At 40.6% G+C, this 24,556-nt stretch overlaps 1 protein-coding gene across 4 annotated transcripts in view; it reads right to left on the minus strand.

Annotated features, from left to right (window-relative positions):
- Window positions 1-9,777: 9,777 nt before the first annotated feature.
- Window positions 9,778-24,556, minus strand: part of LOC124033984 (zinc finger MIZ domain-containing protein 2-like) — an 85,278-nt gene continuing 70,499 nt past the window's right edge. For 3 of the 4 annotated variants that reach the window (XM_046346549.1, XM_046346547.1, XM_046346548.1), the window contains exons 17-19: window positions 22,649-22,815; window positions 18,732-18,938; window positions 9,778-10,635 (exon numbers count right to left, since the gene is read on the minus strand). In XM_046346549.1, the coding sequence (XP_046202505.1) occupies window positions 10,528-10,635; window positions 18,732-18,938; window positions 22,649-22,815 (482 nt within the window). In that variant the 3' untranslated portion in view covers window positions 9,778-10,527. Of the gene's footprint in view, window positions 10,636-18,731; window positions 18,939-22,648; window positions 22,816-24,556 lie in introns of those variants that run through there. The other variant, XR_006838487.1, reaches the window with a different exon arrangement.

Consider the following 24,556-nt stretch of genomic DNA (forward strand, 5'->3'; position numbering starts at 1 on the left):
AGTATTACATTTTGATTGATTATTGCATTGTAGGGTTTTGATTTGGCAAGAAAGGCATTTCACTGTACTTGTGCATGTGACATAAATCATTTACATATGAAACTTGAAGGGTTATAAATACTAGGATACACCTGCTCTGCTCAGAGAAAAGTGGGTTCGTCTTCTGTATTAGAGATTTAGCTATTTACAATGGCTGGATATTATGTGTCATTTTGTTTGGTCAACAATGTGGACACCTACGATCGCTTTACTTTTCATGTGTTCTCATTGTCTTGTGCGCAGCCTCGACTCCAATGTAATCGGATCCTCTAAAGAAGTGATGGATCTATTGGAACAGGTGAGAGCACCTGCAGTGGATTGACCAGTGATGCTTAGGCTACGTTTTGCAGCTGTGTGGATTCAAGTGATTCAAGTGCCATTCAAGTGTCTCTTTTTCAGATTGAATTAGGCCAATGCTTTTCTTCGTAAACAGGTGGACCCGCACAGTGGAACGGTGTATGTACAGAATAATGTGAACACACGTTGCAGGGCAGATACATATTCTCCTCGCCATCACAGGCCAGCTTTTCCTGATCAAGAGCACTGCAAGTCAGTATATATATACACACATATATACACATATATACACATATATACACATATATACACATATATACACATATATACACATATATACGTATATACATGTATACGTATATACATGTATACGTATATACATGTATACGTATATACATATATATACGTATATACATATATATACGTATATACATATATATACGTATATACATATATATACGTATATACATGTATATACATATATACGTATATACATATATACGTATATACGTATATACGTATATACATGTATGTATGTATATATACATGTATGTATGTATACATGTATGTATATATACATGTATGTATGTATGTATGTATGTATATACATATGTATGTATGTATGTATATACATATACATGTATGTATGTATGTATATACATATACATGTATGTATATACATATACATGTATATATACATATACATGTATATACATATACATGTATATACATATACATGTATGTATATATATACATGTACATGTATATACATATACATGTATATACATATATACATGTATATACATATATACATGTATATACATATACATGTATATACATATACATGTATATACATATATACATGTATATACATATATACATGTATATACATATATACATGTATATACATATATACATGTATATACATATATACATGTATATACATATATACATGTATATACATATATACATGTATATACATATATACATGTATATACATATATACATGTATATACATATACATGTATATACATATACATGTATATACATATACATGTATATACATATACATGTATATACATATATACATGTATATACATATATACATGTATATACATATATACATGTATATACATATATACATGTATATACATATATACATGTATATACATATATACATGTATATACATATACATGTATATACATATATACATGTATATACATATATACATGTATATACATATATACATGTATATACATATACATGTATATACATATACATGTATATACATATACATGTATATACATATACATGTATATACATATACATGTATATACATATACATGTATATACATATACATGTATATACATATATACATATATACATGTACATACATACATACATACATACATACATACATACATACATACATACATACATACATACATACATACATACATACATACATACATACATACATATATAAAATGTGTGTATATTTCTTTTTTTAACCTTTTTTGCTCCCAATTTCGTGGTATCCAATTGGTGATTACCGGTCTTGTCCTATCACTGCAACTCCCGTACGGACTCGGTAGAGGCGAAAGTCAAGAGCCATGCGTCCTCCAAAACCCAACCCCGCCAAGCGCCAAGCCGCAATACTTCTTGACGCACCGAAAACACCGAAACCAGCCCACCAATGTGTCAGAGGAAACACTGTACAGCTGGCAACCGAAGTCAGTGTAAATGTGCCTGGCTACCACAAGGAGTCGCTAGAGCGCAGTGGGACAAGGACATCCCAGCCGGCCAAACCCTCCCCTATCTCGGACGATGCTGAGTCAATTCTGCGCCGCCTCATGGGTCTTCCGGTTGCGGCCGGTTGCAACACAGCCAGGGATTGAACCTGGATCTGTAGTGACACCTCTAGCACTGCTATACAGTGCCTTAGACCGCTGCGCCAAATGTATAGTTTTAACCATGTTGAGGCTTCACAGTATTTGTTAACAATTACATTGTTTACAAACAACAGAGTAAATAAAACAAGCTTACGTTTTGGGTTCTGATGGGGTATGACAGTTGAACTAAATTCAGGATGCATTTATGTTATATTCTTCAAGCACAGGAGGTTGGTGGCACCTTAATTTGGGAAGACGGGTTTGTGGTAATGGCTGGAGGGGCATTAGTGGAATGGCATCAAACACATGGTTTCTATGTGTGTGATGCCATTCCATTAGCGCCGTTCCAGCTATTATTATGAGCCATCTCCCCCTCAGCAGCCTCCACTGTCTTCAAGAATAAATGATTATATCGTGATTTCAAAAGTCCAAAATGTACAAATCACAGATTGCCCTTTTAAACTGAAATGCTAACATAACATACTTTAATTGTGATGCTGACTGTCATGTGTAAGTGGTAATTTAGTTCCTATATCTATCACAGAGAAATACCTGCAATGGATCTCAGAAAAAGAACCAGAGTAAAGAAATAGTTGCTCATGATGATGACGACAACATAAGGAAAGGTAAGAAAGCTTGGAAAAGGATAGCCTGGTCCTAAACTGTGTGTGCTGCCTCCAACTCTTGCAGCGCTGCATATCTGAGTGTGGTATTAACTGTCCTGTTCCCTCTCCAGTTGCAGAGAAGGCCACATGCGTGCGCTCTGGAGACTGTGAGGCAGGACTGTGCTGCGTCCGCTATTTAAAAGTGAAAAGATGTCAACCCATCCCAAAGGAGGGAGATACCTGCCTCCTGCGAGGAGGACACTCTAAAAAGCGGAGGAATCTTATTCGCTGCAACTGTGCACCCGGGCTAATGTGAAAGCCCCAAAAACCAAGGAGTTTGTCAACCTAAACTGAGAGAGAACAGGAGGAGTGCTAGAGACACTCAGGCAAGAGAGAAGATGTAGATGACTCAAGCCTTTCTTTTACTCAAAACATTTCACACAATAAACTACTTTTGTAATATTCTTTGTTTAAAATGTTAAAGGTTAAAAGCAATGTAGGCTTTTGTAAATGTATATTTCATTCAATACAAGCTCTGGTGGTCTACTCTTTGTTTTTATTTGAGCCCCTCACCTAATCGTATTCATCTTTATAAGACAAATCTGCACATTTCATACCTTCCTTGAATTTAATGGCATCTGGTACCAACTCTCAAATGGTCCAGACCTCATCATCACAATGTCCACTAGTGCCATCTATTGGATGAAGATTATAAGCAACAAATTGACAATAATAATAATATATGCCATTTAGCAGACGCTTTTATCCAAAGCGACTTACAGTCATGTGTGCATACATTCTACGTATGGGTGGTCCCGGGGATCGAACCCACTACCCTGGCGTTACAAGCGCCATGCTCTACCAACTGAGCTACAGAAGGACAATATCTGAAAAGGGCCCAAGGCTAGGGTTTTGTAGCCTGAAATCCACACTGATCATCACCGCTTCAATATTGTTTCATGTTATTGATTCAGTCTGGACCTGCACCAAGAGGGATACTCTGCCATAAATATAAAATAGCCAATCCAGTCAGTGACCGATCAGAATCTAAAAGTGGGGTTTAACACAATACCCCATGTGGCAAAATGCTGCACTTTTAAAGGCCAGTGTCGTGTCTTTGGCATCATTTCAAGTGAAGACTGTTATTTTATCAAATAAATTCTCTGTAATTATTATTACACGACTAAACTAATCACGTAAATGTAATAACTAGGAAGCAGGGGCACCACATAAAATCTTCATATCACAAAATTATAATTTTCCAAATATAAGATATATTAATATCTGAAAAATTAGTCTTCTATTAATGAATTATTCTTTACATCACGTCAGTCTCATTCCAAACAGTGTAAATTGTTGGGTACCTGCACAAACCCAGCCTTTACTATAAATCACCCATACACCAATTGGCTTAATAATTTATTTACTAACTAACTAACTAACTAACTAATCACAGAAATGCACAAACAAACAGTAGATATGTTACTAACAAATGGTAGGGATGATTCCCTAGTGGGCTAAGCCGATATGACGGCTTGGTGGACAAAGGGAAGTGGGTGTGGACTGAGAAAGAGCATGAAAGACAAAAAGGATTACTGCACACAGTTGACAACTATATTAATTGAAATGCTAATCCTTTGCACACGAACGCTCGCTCATTCGGGAATAATTGCAATCAATAACTGTTTACACCCATGTGTCATGATCTTTTCGGTTGGAATCTGGTCCGTCTGCTGGAGAGTTCATCCAAGTCTCTCTCTCTTTCTGTTTCCCTGAATATCAGTATTTTGAAGTATTTTGTGGTTAGAATGGATACTTCAGAGTACCATTCAGAAATGTTCTCATAGAATCGATGTTTCGGCGGAGGTCGGTATTCGCATCCCAGGTTTACATAATTTCTAGCTGCAGACTAGTAATTAGTATCTATGATATGCTCTTACTCTGTAGGGATCGATAGTCTCAGAGTTGAACCATTTCTAGCCGTGTAGCCAATGCTCCATGTGGTATGGTTAGGAATTCAATAACCATTCGCAATCACAGCTCACGCTGTGGGTTTGCTCAGTCTTGGTACTCAAACCTGTGCCACCTCAGCTTGCCCAAAGTATGCAGGGTCTGAAGAGGATTTCCTCAGGTGGGGTTTTATTCATAACAATAGAAAAGGTGGTTCTATGACGCCTGATCATGTCTGTGCTGGCGGGGGCGGGCCAATGACTTAGGATGTTGCTTAGGCATCATCCTAAGTTGATAACAGTTGAAATTGGAAGTTTACATACACTTAGGTTGGAGTCATTAAAACTTGTTTTTCAACCACTCCACAAATGTCTTGTTAACAAACTATAGTTTTGGCAAGTTGGTTAGGGCATCTACTTTGTGCATGACACAAGTCATTTTTCCAACAATTGTTAACAGACAGATTATTTCACTTATAATTCACTGTATCAAAGATCCAGTGGGTCAGAAGTTTACATACACCAAGTTGACTGTGCCTTTAAACAGCTTGGAAAATTGCAGAAAATTATGTCATTGTAGACCTCCACAAGTCTGGTTCATCCTTAGGAGCAATTTCCAAATGCCTGAAGGTACCACGTTCATCTGTACAAACAATAGCACGCAGGTATAAATACCATGGGACTACGCAGCCGTCATACCGCTCAGGAAGGAGACGCGTTCTGTCCCCTAGAGATGAACATACTTTGGTGCAAAAAGTGCAAATCAATCACAGAACAACAGCAAAGGACCTTGTGAAGATGCTTGAGGAAACAGGTACAGAAGTATATATATCCACAGTCAAATGAGTTTGATATCGACATAACCTGAAAGGCCGCTCAGCAAGGAAGAAGCCACTGCTCCAAAGCAGCCATAAAAAAACAGACTATGGTTTGCAACTGCACATGGGGACAAAGATCAAACTTTTTGGAGAAATGTCCTCGTGTCTGATGAAAAGAAAATAGAACTGTTTGGCCATAATGAATTATGATTGGAAGAAAAAGGGGAGGTTTGCAAACCAAAGAACACCATCAAGCACAGGGGTGGCAGCATCATGTTGTAGGGGTGTTTTGATGCAGGAGGGACTGGTGCACTTCACAAAATAGATGGCATCACAAGGAAAGAAAATTATGTGGATATACTGAAGCAACATCTCAAGACATCAGAAAGGAAGATAATGCTTGGTTGCAAATGGGTCTTCCAACTGAACAATGACCCCAGGCATACTTACAAAGTTGTGGCAAAATGGCTTAAGGACAACAAAGTCAAGGTACTGGAGTGGCCATCACAAAGCCCTGACCTCAATCCCATAGAAAATTATTTTGCAGGACTGAACAAGCGTGTGCGAAGAAGGAGGCCTACAAACCTGGCTCAGTTACACCAGCTCTGTCAGGAGGAATGGGCTAAAATTCACCCAACTTATTGTGGGAAGCTTGTGGAAGGCTACCCAAAACGTTTGACCCAAGTTAAACAATTTAAAGGCAATGGTACCAAATTCTACTTGAGTGCATGTAAACTTCTGACCCACTGGGAATGTGATGAAAGAAATAAAAGCTAAAATATATAATTATCCCTACTATTATTCTGATGTTTCACATTCTTAAAATAAAGTGGTGATCCTAACTGACCTAAGGCATGGAATTTTTACTAGGATTACATGCCAGGAATTGTGAAAATCTGAGTTTATATGTAAACTTCTGACTACAACTGCACATCCACATAACCTTCCATCTGTGGTGTGACTGTTAGCTAGCAAGCTACTTACCAGCATGCCAGCAAAAGCACACTGTGTTGTTACTGGATGCCATAGTGTAAACCCCCCCACATTCTGAAATTGCACATTTGTCTCCCCCAGTTTTATATCATTGCACTGTGATACAAAACGCGGTGCCGGTGTGCGTTAGGACCATGCGGATGTCTCAGAGCAGTTGGGTAGGCTGTTTTCCGGTTTCAGCTGGCTGGATTTAGGACTGCATGGACACCACAGAGCTTGCTGACAGGCTGTGTGAAGGCAAAGTTTCTGACAAGCTGGCATATAGGACCAGTATCGGAGAGATGGACAAAAGACAGCTGCTGTCTGTGTTGCGCTTTTTCTCCAAGTTGTAAAAGCAAGCATAGCAGAAACTGGCTACTCATTAGTTGACTGATCTAACTGGCAAGGTAACTGCTGTTTGACAGAAAAAAATGGTCTATTCCCAGTGCTGAGCTAGTAGTAACTGACATATTACGTGAGCCAATGTTTCATCACCTCTCGACTGAAGTGAATGAACTACTAGCAGATCGTTAGCTAGCTAGTAGCTACCACAGCCAGTTCAGCTCTAGCTAGCCTCTCACTATCTCAGGTAGCAGTATCTAACAGGTGTTGTGTGTATGGAAAGGTTTTGTAGCCATTGTTTTTTCCCATTTCAACAGAAGTCATTTGATAATGTATCATTAGCTAGAGCTTGCCAAAAGTTGGCTAACATTAGCTTGCTAGCACAATAACTTTAGCTATTATTTCTGTTCAATCACACTATACCTGAATCAAACGATGAAACCAGTTACCAAAAGATTGAAGACCAATCTTCTGTTTTTTCAGCGCAATGTTAGTTTTTATTAGTCAGTATAGCAATGTAATGTTATTGATCTGACAGTTACCATAGCTAATTTCCTACTTTTCACACTGACATGGTATAAACAGCTCCACAGGCTTCATTGTCATGATGCACATTCAGTATGCTATGCTCATTATGTTTTAGCAGGATAAGATGGCGACAGGTGTCCATGTAGGGTCAGAGAGCCAGGGAAGACCAGTCTGCGGATGTCAGGTGAAATTTGCAGAATATAATAAAAATGAGTGAATGGATACAAAGTTCCACCTTGATTTGATGGGTAGGCTACAGTCTGGGATCTGGAAATAATGGTAATTTCAATTATTGAACCATTGATTCTATTCATGGATAATATCATGTATAAATGTACAGCAAAGGAAATTCTTTGCCATACCTCAGCTGATCAGGATCAGATGGTGACAGGGGTCTCATCAGAGTCAGGCAACCAGGGATGGCCAGTCTGTAACAGCACAGAGGTGAACTTTTGCCGATACAACACTATTCTCCCTGTGCGTCACTGGACAAGCAAGAAGCTTAAAAGATTGAAACTATTTTAAGGCAGTCGATTTCATTTCCAAACTGTATCAAGGGTTGATAGAGGCGAGTCCCGATGACATAAAACATGTAAAAGAAAAATGTGAGGAAGACCTGGGAGACGTTATTGATGATGATGAATGGATACAGATATGTTAGAATGCTCAGTTATGTTCATATACTCTCAGACATAAATTAATGCAGTTTAAAACTTGATTGGGATAAGGGGCAGTATTTTGACATCCGGATTAAAGCGTTCCCAAAGTAAACTGCCTGTTACTCAGGCCCAGAAGCTAGCATATGCATATATTGGTATATTTGCATAGAAAACACTAAAGTTTCTAAAACTGTTCAAATTATGTCTGTGAGTATAACAGAGCTGATATGGCATGTGAAACCCCGAGGACAAACCACCCCCCCCCCCCCAAAATAATTCAGCCTACTACTATTTTCAATGGCTATCACTTTTATTATAAGGCAAAGTCCTCCCAGATTGCAGTTCCTAGGGCTTCCACTAGATGTCAGTCTTTAGAGTTTCAGGCTGGCTTTTGGAAAAATTTGCCAGAAATTGACATGTTTCTAGGTGGCTCCCATTTTGGCTGTAGTGTTTCCAAGCGTGTGAATGAGAGCGCGCTCTTTGGTATTTTTCTCAGGTAAAGACAATAACGACTCTCAGTCTTAAATTTGATAGTTTATTTACGTATTAGGGTACCTAAGGTTTGATTATGAACGTTGTTTGACTTGTTTGTAAAAGTTTATTAGTAACGTTTGCGATGAATTTTGTATGCATTTTGATGGAGGGAAACTGGGTGGATTATTGACTGAAGCGCACCAGCTAAACTGAGTTATGGATATAAAGGACATTATCGTACATAAGGACCATTTGTGATGTTACTGTGACCTTTTGGAGTGCCAACAGAAGAAGGTCAAAAGGTAAGGTATTTATTAAATCGCTATTTATGACTTTTGTGTTGCACCTGCCTGGTTGAGATATGTTTTTGTGTTTGTATGCGGAGCGCTGTCCTCAGATAATCGCATGGTTTGCTTTCACCGTAAAGCCTTTTTGAAATCTGACACAGCGGCTGGATTAACAAGTTAAGCTTTATTTTGATGTATTATACTTGTGATTTTATGAAAGTGAAATATTTATAATACTGTAGTTTGAATTACGCTTTCTGCAATTTCACCGGATTTTGTCGTCCCGCTAACGGCACACCTTTCTCAGAGGTAACTTCATACAATTCTACTCATTTTGCGATGGGGTGAAGATAAATGTTTGCAGTTTTTAAAACATTATCGGAGAGAGATTGGCAAACAAAATTAATGGAGGCTCTCTGGTCTGTAATTGGACCATGATTACTACAAGTTTAGATATCTAAAATAATTTTAGCTGACATGGACTTATTGAGTGACTTTCAGTGACTTACAAAACAAGAGAAAATCTGCTGATGCACAACCAAATGATGAAATTGCACCTAGTATAGTCTACTATTCTAACTCTCAACAGTAATGGGACCCCAAATTACTTACTTAATAATAAATGATCCGGGGGCCTACGAAAGGGAAGCTAGTTTGCCCATACCTGTGCATTTCATTTTTCTGTCATTCTGCAAAGAGCAGGCGGTAGGAAGAATATAATATCTGGATATATATCTGGATCAGGAAGAACCAGACATTTGCAAATTAATTCATATAAAAAAAATTGAACAGAGGACTACATCTGGTTGGTGTGGTCATCTTTTGATTTAGATGGAGCCATATATTTACATGTAGCCATAAAGGTATGGCTTTGGCTCCATAGCTGCTCCAAAGAATTGAGTCTCACAAAGCCTTACAGATTGCCATTTATTCAATTTGCCTACAAGGTTGTTAACCATTGTAATGAATATAATGTCAAACATTTATGCATAAAAATCTGTTAATTTAGAATATAAAAAGACTGAGTAATTGTTTGTGTGCCGGGGTGCTAAATGATCATAGCTTGGAATGGTTATGTAAATGTGGAAATTACATTGCTGTTTTGTCACTGTTGTGCATTGATAAATCACAGTAAAAGGCAGTGAAAATACATATTTATCTTTGAAACACATAGGGCATCCCCTCAATGTATTCATCTTCCATTTATTATTGTAAATTTAAAAAAGTTATTTAATCATACTTTTATGGACATTTCAAACTCACCAAATTCAGTTGGACATAAACTTGCATCACAACTGCATTGAATAAGAAAATGTACATACATTGATAATCCCTTCTAAATGTGATTCTAGTAAGGAAGCATTTAAATACAATTGGATCCTTGGGCAAGAAAGGTAGTAACAAGGGAATGGATGCGGGAATAGTTTACAGATATAAAACAAAATATCACCATAGTTTATAGTCAGACAAGGGACATCAAAGATTCCTCATATTCAAGTGTCTCCTCGACACGCCTACTACCACTGACGGCCATTTTCGGCTCAAGGGGAGCTCTTATATTACAGGAAGTATTTTTTATACCCACATTGTAGGTGGGATACTTCTTGAATGTAGTTTATGTGTCGCAGGGAACCATGGGAGACTGGAGAGGAGAACCCGGGACTCAGTTGTTCTCAAAGAGGGAGAGTAGGTCATCATTGCTGTTGTTCGGTAAATCGGGGGGACCAAGGTAAGACAGTAGCTCATCTGGATTTGTCAATTCAGGAAGTAACTGTAGAGGAGAGAGAGAAAATAGAATCCCTAAAGATGTACGTACAACAACAACAACAACAGGTACTGTGCTCATTAACACATTGTGACTCGCTCATCAATCAATCATTCACAGATCTAAAAATAGTCATCAACATTAGCATATGAGCACTGTCTTGCACATTTCTTTTGTAGCTCAGATTTTTTTTCTTTGGCATAAATGTACATCTGTATATAAATGTATGCACTCACTACTGTAAGTCACTCTGGATATTGTAAATGTAAAACGGTCCGAGACCACTTGTATGCAAATTTCCTTGCAGACAGGGCTCTAAAATTCACTTTTTTCATTGGTAGCACATATATTTGTTTTAATTGATTGAGATCTAGCATACTGGGCGAATATGAATTCTAGCTACTTTTGAAGCATGTTGTGCACATTTACATTTACGTCATTTAGCAGACGCTCTTATCCAGAGCGACTTACAAATTGGACACAAAGAAACTAATATTTAACTCTGTAAAGACATATGTTTTTTATGAAAATTGATACAAAAACCTGTCATTGAAATTACAAAGTCATTTGTGGAATATTAGGTTTCTACATTGTGTAAAAGCTCTACCTATTGAGATGCATTACATTGAAAGTATTTCAAGTTTGTGAGTGAGGACATGCAAGAGATCAGTCCTTCATTCATTGATTTTCTAAAGAAGCCATGTCTTTTCCTTTCTTTCTGTGCCCCCAGATGTTTAGAAGTACTGGTAAAGTTACCAGGTTGTTAACTAGCTGAGGTAACATGACTGATTGTTTGTCCTTTAACCTCTTCGACCTATGGGGGCGCTATGTCATTATTGGATAAAAAGACGTGCCTGTTTTAAGCGCAATATTTTGTCACGAAAAGATGCTCGACTATGCATGGAATTGACAGCCTTGGAAAGACAAAACTCTGACGTTTCCAAAACTGCAAAGATATTATTTGTGAGTGCCCCAGAACTAATGCTACAGGTGAAACCAAGATGAAGTTTCATACTGGAAATGCCCCAGATTCTGAAGGTGCTGTGTTCCAATGTCTCCTTATATGGCCGTCAATGCGCCAGGAATGAGCCTGCCCTTTGTGTCGTTTCTCCAAGTTGTCTGCAGCATTGTGACGTGTTTGTAGGCATATCATTGGAAGATTGACCATAAGAGACTACATTTACCTGGTGTCCCACCCGGTGTCCTGTGTCAAAATGATTGCGTAATCTGTAGGTCCATGCACGTTCCATTTCTTCAGAAGAGAAAGTCAACTGCCACGAAGGATTTTATCGTCGATAGATGTGAAAAACACCTTGAGGATTGATTCTAAACATCGGTTTGCCATGTTTCTGTCGATATTATGGAGTTCATTTGGAAAAAAGTTAGCGTTTTAATTACTTAATATTATTATTTTTTTAATTCTTACCCAAACTTGATGAACAAAACGGAGTGATTCGTCTACACAAATAATATTTTTGTAAAAACGGAACATTTGCTATCTAACTGAGAGTCTCCTCATTGAAAACATCCGAAGTTCTTCAAAGGTAAATGACTTTATTTGAATGCTTTTCTGGTTTTTGTGAAAATGTTGCCTGCTGAATGCTAACGCTAAATGCTACGCTAGCTATCAATACTGTTACACAAATGCTTGTTTTGCAATGGTTGAGAAGCATATTTTGAAAATCTGAGATGACAGTGTTGTTAACAAAAGGCTAAGCTTGAGAGGAAATAGATGAATTTCATTTCATTTGCGATTTTCATGAATAGTTAACGTTGCGTTATGGTAATGAGCTTGAGGCTGTAGTCACGATACCGGATCCGGGATGGCTCGACGCAAGAAGTTAAGAGCAAATTCTTATTTACAAGGATAGCCTACTCCTTCCTCCCCATCTGGGAATTGAACCCCGGTCTCCCTTGTGCACGACACAGGGATTCTTTAGCTAAATAGCCCAGTACTGTAGCCTGCTCCAGACGGTCACGTTGTACAGCTTCATTTTTTCCTTTCTATCCTAACGGAAACTGGGAGTCTCGTGAGTGAAAACATCCGAAGATCAAAGGTAAACGATTAATTTGATTGCTTTTCTGATTTTCGTGACCAAGCTTCCTGCTGCTAGCTGGACATAATGCAATGCTAGGCTATCGATAAACTTACACAAACGCTTGTCTTGCTATCGCTGTAAAGCATAATTTCAAAATCTGAAAGGACAGGGTGATTAACAAAAGGCTAAGCTGTGTTTCGCTATATTTCACATGTGATTTCATGAATATGAATATTTTCTAGTATGATTATTTGACCGTTGCGCTATGCTAATTAGTGTAGTTGCTGACAATTCTCCTGGATCCGGGATGGGTAGTTATACAGACACCATTACCCGTCTTAAATTTGATTGTTTATTTAGATATTAGAGTAGCTGAGGATTAATTAGAAACATCGTTTGACTTGTTTGGACGAACTTTACCGGTAACTTTTTGAATTCGTTTGTATTCACGTTGAACGAGTGGGTTACTAAAATTGATGGTGCCTACTAAACAGACTTTTTGGGATATAAAGAAGGACTTTATCGAACAAAACAACCATTCATTGTGTAGCTGGGACCCTTGGGATTGCAAACAGAGAAGGATCTTCAAAGGTAAGTGATGTATTTTATCGCTATTTGCGATTTTGTGCCACCTGTGCTGGTTTGAAAAAGTATTTTGATGTGGGGCGCTGTCCTCAGATAATCGCATGGTATGCTTTCGCCGTGAAGCCTTTTAAAAATCTGATAACGCGGTTGGATTAACAAGAAGTTAAGCTTTTAAACAATGTAAGACACTTGTATTTTCATGAATGTTTAATAGTATTTTGAATTTCGCGCTCTGCAATTTCACTGGATCTCTGCAATGGATGTTGTCGTAGTGGAACACTAGCGGGACACCGATCCCAAAGAGGTTCTGACTCGCCTAGTTTAATAAAAGGTTCCACTAAGAGCATAACATTTCTACACCCTAATTGTAGTCGAACCAATACCCAAACTGAAATTCAGTGAAAATGAAAATCTCATTGACTTATCAAGACCAGTCCCCCTGCTTCTCAGAGCAGCACAAAATGGTGCTCAAATAGTCGTAGGCTATTGCTTCAAATCCTATTGCTTCGAACTTCAATATGCTCTTTAAAACAGTATAAGATACATGTTTGAGGAATTTTAATTATGAGAATTCTGTTGTTTTGAATTTGGCGCCCTGCACTTTCACTGGCTGTTGTCATATCGATCCCTTTAACGGGATTTCAGCCCTAAGAAGTTAAATAAATAAAAACCTACACCACTTAACAGCACACTCAACACTAGTGAGACTCATGTCGCCTACGGTTGGCCTACAGTATATCGAAAAATATGATATGACTCTCTGCCAATAATTATATTACAAGGCAGGCAATACGCTCGACCTCATCTTTACTAGATGCTGTTCTTCCACTAACCTCATTGCAACTCCCCTCCAAGTCTCCGACCACTACCTTGTATCCTTTTCCCTCTCGCTCTCATCCAACACTTCCCACACTGCCCCTACTCGGATGGTATCGCGCCGTCCCAACCTTCGCTCTCTCTCCCCCGCTACTCTCTCCTCTTCCATCCTATCATCTCTTCCCTCTGCTCAAACCTTCTCCAACCTATCTCCTGATTCTGCCTCCTCAACCCTCCTCTCCTCCCTTTCTGCATCCTTTGACTCTCTATGTCCCCTATCTTCCAGGCCGGCTCGGTCCTCCCCTCCCGCTCCGTGGCTTGACGACTCAATGCGAGCTCACAGAACAGGGCTCCGGAAGGCCGAGCGGAAATGGAGGAAAACTCGCCTCCCTGCGGACCTGGCATCCTTTCACTCCCTCCTCTCTACATTTTCCTCCTCTGTCTCTGCTGCTAAAGCCACTTTCTACCACTCTAAATTCCAAGCATCTGCCTCTAACCCTAGGAAGCTCTTTGCCACATTCTCCTCCCTCCTGAATCCTCCTCCCCCTCCCCCCCTCCTCCCTCTCTGCAGATGACTTCGTCAACCATTTTGAAAAGAAGATCGACGACATCCGATCCTCGTTTGCTAAGTCAAACAACACCGCTGGTTCTGCTCACACTGCCCTACCCTGTGCTCTGACCTCTTTCTCCCCTCTCTCTCCAGATGAAATCTCGCGTCTTGTGACGGCCGGCCGCCCAACAACCTGCCCGCTCGACCCTATCCCCTCCTCTCTTCTCCAGACCATTTCCGGAGACCTTCTCCCTTACCTCACCTCGCTCATCAACTTATCCCTGACCGCTGGCTACGTCCCTTCCGTCTTCAAGAGAGCGAGAGTTGCACCCCTTCTGAAAAAACCTACACTCGATCCCTCCGATGTCAACAACTACAGACCAGTATCCCTTCTTTCTTTTCTCTCCAAAACTCTTGAACGTGCCGTCCTTGGTCAGCTCTCCCGCTATCTCTCTCAGAATGACCTTCTTGATCCAAATCAGTCAGGTTTCAAGACTAGTCATTCAACTGAGACTGCTCTTCTCTGTATCACGGAGGCGCTCCGCACCGCTAAAGCTAACTCTCTCTCCTCTGCTCTCATCCTTCTAGACCTATCGGCTGCCTTCGATACTGTGAACCATCAGATCCTCCTCTCCACCCTCTCCGAGTTGGGCATCTCCGGCGCGGCCCACGCTTGGATTGCGTCCTACCTGACAGGTCGCTCCTACCAGGTGGCGTGGCGAGAATCTGTCTCCTCACCACGCGCTCTCACCACTGGTGTCCCCCAGGGCTCTGTTCTAGGCCCTCTCCTATTCTCGCTATACACCAAGTCACTTGGCTCTGTCATAACCTCACATGGTCTCTCCTATCATTGCTATGCAGACGACACACAATTAATCTTCTCCTTTCCCCCTTCTGATGACCAGGTGGCGAATCGCATCTCTGCATGTCTGGCAGACATATCAGTGTGGATGACGGATCACCACCTCAAGCTGAACTTCGGCAAGACGGAGCTGCTCTTCCTCCCGGGGAAGGACTGCCCGTTCCATGATCTCGCCATCACGGTTGACAACTCCATTGTGTCCTCCTCCCAGAGCACTAAGAACCTTGGCGTGATCCTGGACAACAAACTGTCGTTCTCAACTAATATCAAGGCGGTGGCCCGTTCCTGTAGGTTCATGCTCTACAACATCCGCAGAGTACGACCCTGCCTCACACAGGAAGCGGCGCAGGTCCTAATCCAGGCACTTGTCATCTCCCGTCTGGATTACTGCAACTCGCTGTTGGCTGGGCTCCCTGCCTGTGCCATTACACCCCTACAACTCATCCAGAACGCCGCAGCCCGTCTAGTGTTCAACCTTCCCAAGTTCTCTCACGTCACCCCGCTCCTCCGCTCTCTCCACTGGCTTCCAGTTGAAGCTCGCATCCGCTACAAGACCATGGTGCTTGCCTACGGAGCTGTGAGGGGAACGGCACCTCAGTACCTCCAGGCTCTGATCAGGCCCTACACCCAAATAAGGGCACTGCGTTCATCCACCTCTGGCCTGCTCGCCTCCCTACCACTGAGGAAGTACAGTTCCCGCTCAGCTCAGTCAAAACTGTTCGCTGCTCTGGCTCCCCAATGGTGGAACAAACTCCCTCACGACGCCAGGACAGCGGAGTCAATCACCACCTTCCGGAGACACCTGAAACCCCACCTCTTTAAGGAATACCTAGGATAGGATAAAGTAATCCTTCTCACCCCCCTTAAAATATTTAGATGCACTATTGTAAAGTGGTTGTTCCACTGGATGTCATAAGGTGAATGCACCAATTTGTAAGTCGCTCTGGATAAGAGCGTCTGCTAAATGACTTAAATGTAAATGTAAATGTATATATATAGAGGATTGGAGGACGTGTATAGAACCTGCAACTGTTTGCACTGTGGGAGGCCCCATTCACAAAGATTCAAAATACAGAGAGGTGATGGTAAAGGTATATTGTCCTGCTAATATCCCATAATGGGCTACTATAATACTGTACATGATGTCCAGGTGAGGATAACCAAAACATTTCTTTATAAAATACTATCAAAAATAGCCTTATTTAATTTCATCCAAAGCCATGAATGAGTGAGTCACTCAGCTTTATGTAGGTGCCGGCTATATGACTGTGCCATCAACTTGACAATACATAACGATATTTTGGAGGTTATTTAGTAAAAAAAAAAAAGTAAACGATTGTAATCTGTATAAAGGCCAAAATAATGTTTGTAAAGGCCAAAACATTTATTTCTGTTTTTAGAGGGAGAGAAACACTGGGCCAATTGTGTGATGCCCTATGGGACTCCCAATTCACGGACAGATGTGATACAGAATAATACTTTTTGTGGTATTAAAGTGGTATTTGCGCTTAGTGTTACTCTGTGCTACCCAGTGTGGTGGGGATCCACCTCCCTCCCCCACGCTTTCAATGATTTTACGGAGTGATTTGTTATTCGTCCTTATCTCTGGGACACTAAAAGCCATCCAGGCTGCTCATGTCTGTTGAGGCTCTAAAGATCTTATCACTCTCCTATCTTAGACACATAGGCTGTGAAAACTGGTTAGAACCTGCTTTTGTTTGTTTTAATGCTTTATGAAAGCCAAGTACCCCTTATCTCTCATGTAAGATTGCCTCCCCCTAGCATGGTTAAGCAGCTTTTTGTGTAGATTAAGTATTTAAAGACTGTAATTGTAAAATCTTTGAGATCCTTTCCGGTATATCCTGAGAATTCCTTTCCGGTATATCCTGGAGGTTACTTTCTGGGTTCATCCTGAGAGTGATCTTCCTTCCAATTGCTTGAATAAACCTCTTATTGCTGATAAATGAGTTCTGCCTGATACCTCTGAGTTTTCCTCAACAATTACACATTACGCAGTGCAAAAGTATTATGAATAGTGCAAAACTTAACATACTACGAAATTATTGCCCTATTTATGAACAAGTTGATGAATGAGGGCCATTGTGTAGCAGCTTTGCATAAGTTGGAACCAAGACTGTTCTCAGGGCAGGACAAGTTGATATGTTTGAGTCGCTTCCCGAGTGGCGCAGCAGTCTAAAACAATGCATCGTAGTGCTAGAGGGGTCACTACAAACTTGGGTTCGATCCCAGGCTGTATCACAAATAGTCTGTGATCGGGAGTCCCATAGGGTGGCACACAATTTGTCCAGCATCGTCTGGGTTAGGTCAGGGGGGCTTTACTTGGTTTATCACTCTCTAGCAACTCCTCGTGGTAGGCCGGGTGCCTGCAGGCTGACCTCGGTCATCAGTTGAACTGTGTTTCCTCCGACACATTGCTACGGTTAGCTTCGGGTTAAGCGGGTGGGTGTTGAGAATAGCGGTTTGGCAGGACATGTTTTGGAGGACGCATGACTCCACCTTCGCCTCCCCAGCCCGTTGGAGAGTTGCAGCGATCAGACAAGATGGAAATTGGGGAGAAAGGGGGTAAAATACCCCCTTTTCTCCCCAATTTCATGACATTTAATTGGTAGTTACAGTCTTGTTCCATCGCTGCAACTCCCTTACGGACTCGGGAGAGGCTAAGGTCGAGAGCCATGCATCCTGCCAAGACACACTGTTTCTTGACACACTGCTCGCTTAACCCCGGAAGCCAGCCACCAATGTGTCAGAGGAAACAATGTACAACTGGCAATCATGTCAGCATGCATGCGCCCGGCCTGCCATAGGAGTCGCTAGAGCGCATTGGGACAAGGACATCCTGGCCGGCCAAACCCTCCCCTAATCCAGATGACGCTGGGCCAATTGTGCGTCGCGTTATGGGTCTCCTGGTCTTGGCCAGCTGATACACAGCCTGGCATCGAACCCGGATCTGTAGTGATGATTCAAGCACTGCAGTGCCTTAGACTGCTGCGCCACTCGGAAGGCTCCACGTCTGGAACTATATTTACATTTTACCTAGCCCGTTTCCTAACCTTAAGCTAATACCGAAAAATCACTTCTGCTAGTGCAAACCGGCAGTCCTGCCCTGAAAACAGTCTTGGTTTCCACTGATGCGATACACAAATTGTGTACAGTGTGAATGTAAATGTAGTGTAGCAATGCACTGCGTAGCTAGGTCATGAAGTCAGTGAATTAAAATGTTGCTACTCACATCCAAGGAAGGCTCTGGCACCTCTGAGCAAGCGGGGCCCCCTAACCCAAAGGAGCTTTCTGTGTGTAGTCTGGTGTTTTGGGAGGGATTGCGAGGCTGCATCATGGGTGCCCCTGGTCCCCCGAGGTGTGAGATGCTATGGAGGCCTTGATGCTGCTGATGCTGGAGAGAACTGTGCGAGGAGTCCATGCGGCCAGAATGGGGAATCTGAGGTGAAAAGAATTATAAGTATTATAAGCTCCTGCATAAGACGTCTGTGCCACATCAAAAGTATAATATGCTTTGGTGTGTTAGAAGTAAAATAAAGTTTTATAACAAGCCAATTCAACTCAAATCCAACTACCCTTCCAAAGTGTCATGCTCCTTTCAATTAGAACTCATCATCAATTCTTTACATACTTTACGACTTTGATGGCACCTTTGATTTGTAGAGGAGCCAAGACAACAAAGCAATATATGAAACCATCTTAACCCACACTTAACCTATTCTTTTTAGTTGAACTTAATCAATTTATTATATGGTTCATTCTTTCAGATTAGAGGTCGACCGATTACAATTTCTTAACGCCGATACCGATTATTGGAGGATACCGATTAAATCTGCCATTTTTTAAAATATACAGTGCCTTGCGAAAGTATTCGGCCCCCTTGAACTTTGCGACCTTTTGCCACATTTCAGGCTTCAACCATAAAGATATAAAACTGTATTTTTTTGTGAAGAATCAACAACAAGTGGGACACAATCATGAAGTGGAACGACATTTACTGGATATTTCAAACTTTTTTAACAAATCAAAAACTGAAAAATTGGGAGTGCAAAATTATTCAGCCCCTTTACTTTCAGTGCAGCAAACTCTCTCCAAAGGTTTATTGAGGATCTCTGAATGATCCAATGTTGACCTAAATGACTAATGATGATAAATACAATCCACCTGTGTGTAATCAAGTCTCCGTATAAATGCACCTGCACTGTGATAGTCTCAGAGGTCCGTTAAAAGCGCAGAGAGCATCATGAAGAACAAGGAACACACCAGACAGGTCCGAGATACTGTTGTGAAGAAGTTTAAAGCCGGATTTGGATACAAAAAGATTTCCAAAGCTTTAAACATCCCAAGGAGCACTGTGCAAGCGATAATATTGAAATGGGAGTATCAGACCACTGCAAATCTACCAAGACCTGGCCGTCCCTCTAAACTTTCAGCTCATACAAGGAGAAGACTGATCAGAGATGCAGCCAAGAGGCCCATGATCACTCTGGATGAACTGCAGAGATCTACAGCTGAGGTGGGACACTCTGTCCATAGGACAACAATCAGTCGTATATTGCACAAATCTGGCCTTTATGGAAGAGTGGCAAGAAGAAAGCCATTTCTTAAAGATATCCATAAAAAGTGATGTTTAAAGTTTGCCACAAGCCACCTGGGAGACACACCAAACATGTGGAAGAAGGTGCTCTGGGTCAGATGAAACCAAAATTGAACTTTTTGGCAACAATGCAAAACGTTATGTTTGGCGTAAAAGCAACACAGCCCATCACCCTGAACACACCATCCCCACTGTCAAACATGGTGGTGGCAGCATCATGGTTTGGGCCTGTTTTTCTTCAGCAGGGACAGGGAAGATGGTTCAAATTGATGGGAAGACTGATGGAGCCAAAGACAGGACCATTTTGGAAGAAAACCTGATGGAGTCTGCAAAAGACCTGAGACTGGGACGGAGATTTGTCTTCCAACAAGACAATGATCCAAAACATAAAGCAAAATCTACAATGGAATGGTTCAAAAATAAACATATCCAGGTGTTAGAATAGCCAAGTCAAAGTCCAGACCTGAATCCAATCGAGAATCTGTGGAAAGAACTGAAAACTGCTGTTCAAATGCTCTCCATCCAACCTCACTGAGCTCGAGCTGTTTTGCAAGGAGGAATGGGAAAAAATTTCAGTCTCTCGATGTGCAAAACTGATAGAGACATACCCCAAGCGACTTACAGCTGTAAATCGCAGCAAAAGGTGGCGCTACAAAGTATTAACTTAGGGTGCTGAATAATTTTGCACGCCCAATTTTTCAGTTTTTGAATTGTTAAGTGTTTGAAATATCCAATAAATGTCGTTCCACTTCATGATTGTGTCCCACTTGTTGTTGATTCTTCACAAAAAAATACAGTTTTATATCTTTATGTTTGAAGCCTGAAATGTGGCAAAAGGTCGCAAAGTTCAAGGGGGCCGAATACTTTCGCAAGGCACTGTATATATATATATATGTAATAATGACAATTACAACAATACTGAATGAACACTTATTTTAACTTAATATAATACAGAAAATAAATTTAGTCTCAAACAAATAATGAAACATGTTAAATTTGGTTTTAATAATGCAAAAACAGTGTTGGAGAAGTAAAATTGCAATATGTGCCATGTAAAAAAAGCTAACGTTTAAGTTCCTTGCTCAGAACATGAGAACATATGAAAGCTGGTGGTTCCTTTTAACACGAGCCTTGAATATTCCCAGTTAAGAAGTTTTAGGTTGTAGTTATTATAGGACTATTTCTCTCTATACCATTTCTATTTCACATACCTTTGACTATTGGATGTTCTTATAGGCACTATAGTATTGCCAGCCTAATCTTGGGAGTTGATAGGCTTGAAGTCATAAACAGCGCTGCGCTTCAAGCATTACGTAGAGCTGCTGGCAAATGCAGGAAAGTACTATTTGAATGAATACTTACGAGTATGCTGCTGTCTGCCTTCGCTCAGTCAGACTGCTCTATCAAATCATAGACTTAATTATAATATAATAACACACAGAAATACGCGGCTTTGGTCATAAAGATGGTCAAATCCGGAAACGATCATTTCGAAAACAAAACGTCTATTCTTTCAGTGAAATATGGAACCGTTCCATATTTTATCGAATGGGTGGCAACCCTAAGTCTAAATATTGCTGTTACATTGCACAACCTTCAATGTTATGTCATAATTATGTAAAATTCTGGCTAATTAATTACGGTCTTTGTTAGGAAGAAATGGTCAATACACAGTTCGCAACGAGCCAGGCGGCCCAAACTGCTGCACATACCCTGACTCTGCTTGCACTGAACGCAAGACAAGTCACACGATTTCCCTAGTTAAAATTGCCTGCTAAGATTAAATTATTTTAATTAAATATGCAGGTTTAAAAAAAGATACTTGTGTATTAATTTTAAGAAAGGCATTGATGTTTATGGTTAGGTACATTGGTGCAACGATGGTGCTTTTTTCACAAATGCGCTTTTGTTAAATCATCACCCGTTTGGCGAAGTAGGCTGTGATTCGATGATAAATTAACAGGCACCGCATTGATTATATGCAATACAGGACAAGCTAGTTAAACTAGTAATATCATCAACCATGTGTAGTTAACTAGTGATTATGTTAAGATGTATTGTTCTTTATAAGATAAGTTTAATGCTAGCTAGCAAATTACCATGGCTCTTTGCTGCACTCGCGTAACCGGTGGTCAAGCCTGCAATGCAGTCTCCTCATGGATTGCAATGTAATCGGCGTCCATAAATGCTGATTATCAACTGTTATGAAAACTTGAAATCGGCCCTGCCGATTAATCGGTCGACCTCTAATTCAGATTACATTATGAATTTTATGGATAACTTATCATAATGACATGCACCATCAACACTGATTAGGAAACCAGGACCCACATACAAAAGAAAGACCAGGTCTACAACACTACCCCACAGTTTAGACTCTAAACGAACAAGGGAACTTCAACTTTGTCACCTAGCTGGTTGGATGAAAAGTGAATGATAATACGTAAAAGCACAAACATGATTATTTTGGGGGTGGGGTGGATTTTTTTGTCAAGAGTCCAGACCATTGAGAACAGGAAGAACAAAGCACTCAGCAGGGTTGAGGTTAGTACCTGGGATGACAAGGGATGTCCCATGGGTTTGTCTGAAGTGAGGAGTCCACTTGGCAGGTCAGCCTGGTAGGAGAGGGGGGGGGGTCCCGAGGAGAACTCCCCAACATTAGGGGTGCCAGGGGCATTTGGGAAGTCTGAGAACCCAGGCTGGTTAGGGTATCCCAATCCTGGGCAGAAACAGACATACACTCGTTACTTAGACATTCTCCATCCTTTTAACCATACATTTACATGAGAAGAACGTTAAGTTTTTTTCACAAAGAGCATTTGCTAATTAATAATTTCAAAATGTATTTAGGAAAATACTTTTGTAAAAAATAAGAGTAATGTTTTAGCAGGGAATGGCTATGAGAGGTGATTTTGAAAATTTGGCTAAAACAGTCCAAAACCTTTGTATTTGTACACTAAAGGAAAAACGTCAGAACCATTCTTTACTGAATGAACTATTGGTTGTGTTCATTGGGGTACTCCATAGGAAACTGTGCAAATATTTTGACACAAGAAAACAATAATAAGTACAGACAATATCCTATCGTATCTCAGTCCCTCCGGGATTTCCAGTTTTTTTTTGATGGTGATAGATTCAGAGGGGTGGGTTAAATGCGGAAGACACATTTTGGTTGAATGCATTCAGTTGTGCAACTGACTAGGTATCCCCTTTCCCTACCCAATTTGCAATGATTTTGTACACTTTGTCACGAAAATGCACTAACGGGGAAAAGTTTGTTGACGTGTGGCTTGATTGAATGATTTTATGCTTTAAAAAAGTGCTGCAATTGGTTAAAATTGTTAGCACTCGTTTTGTATTGTGGTAATATTGCAGTGATTTGACTGTTTTATGAGGTAATAGTGCGGAGATGGGTAAAATTTGAAACCATAATAACCGCAGAATCCTAAAGGGACTGGTATATTTATTAGTGTTTTCTTTTCTTCCATTACGTGCCCCCTGGACACGACTGTAGTTTGTTATCCACTAGGAAAGTCATGTCTACTTCCAGCTCCACTTCCGTATAAAGTCCCATACTGTTTTTGACTGTACTTCAAGAATACATAATGGAATTCATGAAAATGCAGTCATTTAAGATACCGTAATTGCTGGACTATTAAGCGCACCTGAATATAAACCGCACCCACTGAATTATTAAAAAATATGTATTTTGTACATAAATAAGCCGCACATGTCTATAAGCCGCAGGTGCCTACCGGTACATTGAAACAAATGAACTTTACACAGCCTTTAAATGAAAAACGGCTTGTAACAAAAAGAAATAGGCTTTTTAACAAAACACGGCTTGTAACAAAAATTAAAACAGTTGCCTATCAAGGAAGTCATTGGTCACCATCTTCCTCCTCCTGTGCACTGAAACCACTGAAGTCATCTCCTTCAGTGTCGGAGTTGAATAGCCTCAGAATTGCTTCATCCGATGTTGGATCGTTTTCATTGTCGCTCTCGTCACTTTCATCCGGAGGCAAATACCCCGCTGAGCTCATGCTGCCCCTTCAACACGCAGCAGTCCAGCCGTTCGAAACCTGTTGATGATAGTGGATTTTTTGACAATGCTCCACGCTGTCAGGACCCACTGGCAGACTTGACCATAAGTTGCTCTTCGCATGCGGCCCGTTTTAGTGAAGGATTTCTCCCCACTTGTCATCCAAGCCTCCCACTGAACACCTTAAATGCATGATTTACACTGATGTCGAGTGGCTGCAAATACTTTGGGTCATCTGCTGTTCTTCCCTCTGAAAGTTTTGTTGTCTTTTTACACTGAGTCAGTTCCTCACGCTGCTGTTTACAATGTCTTATAATCGACTCATTAAGGCCAAGCTCCCATGCAGCAGCTCCATTTCCTTTTCCAACAGCCAGATCGATCGCCTTCAACTTGAAAGCTGCATCATATGCATTTCTCC

The sequence above is a fragment of the Oncorhynchus gorbuscha genome, linkage group LG04 (assembly GCF_021184085.1).
Source record: "Oncorhynchus gorbuscha isolate QuinsamMale2020 ecotype Even-year linkage group LG04, OgorEven_v1.0, whole genome shotgun sequence".
NCBI lineage: Eukaryota > Metazoa > Chordata > Actinopteri > Salmoniformes > Salmonidae > Oncorhynchus > Oncorhynchus gorbuscha.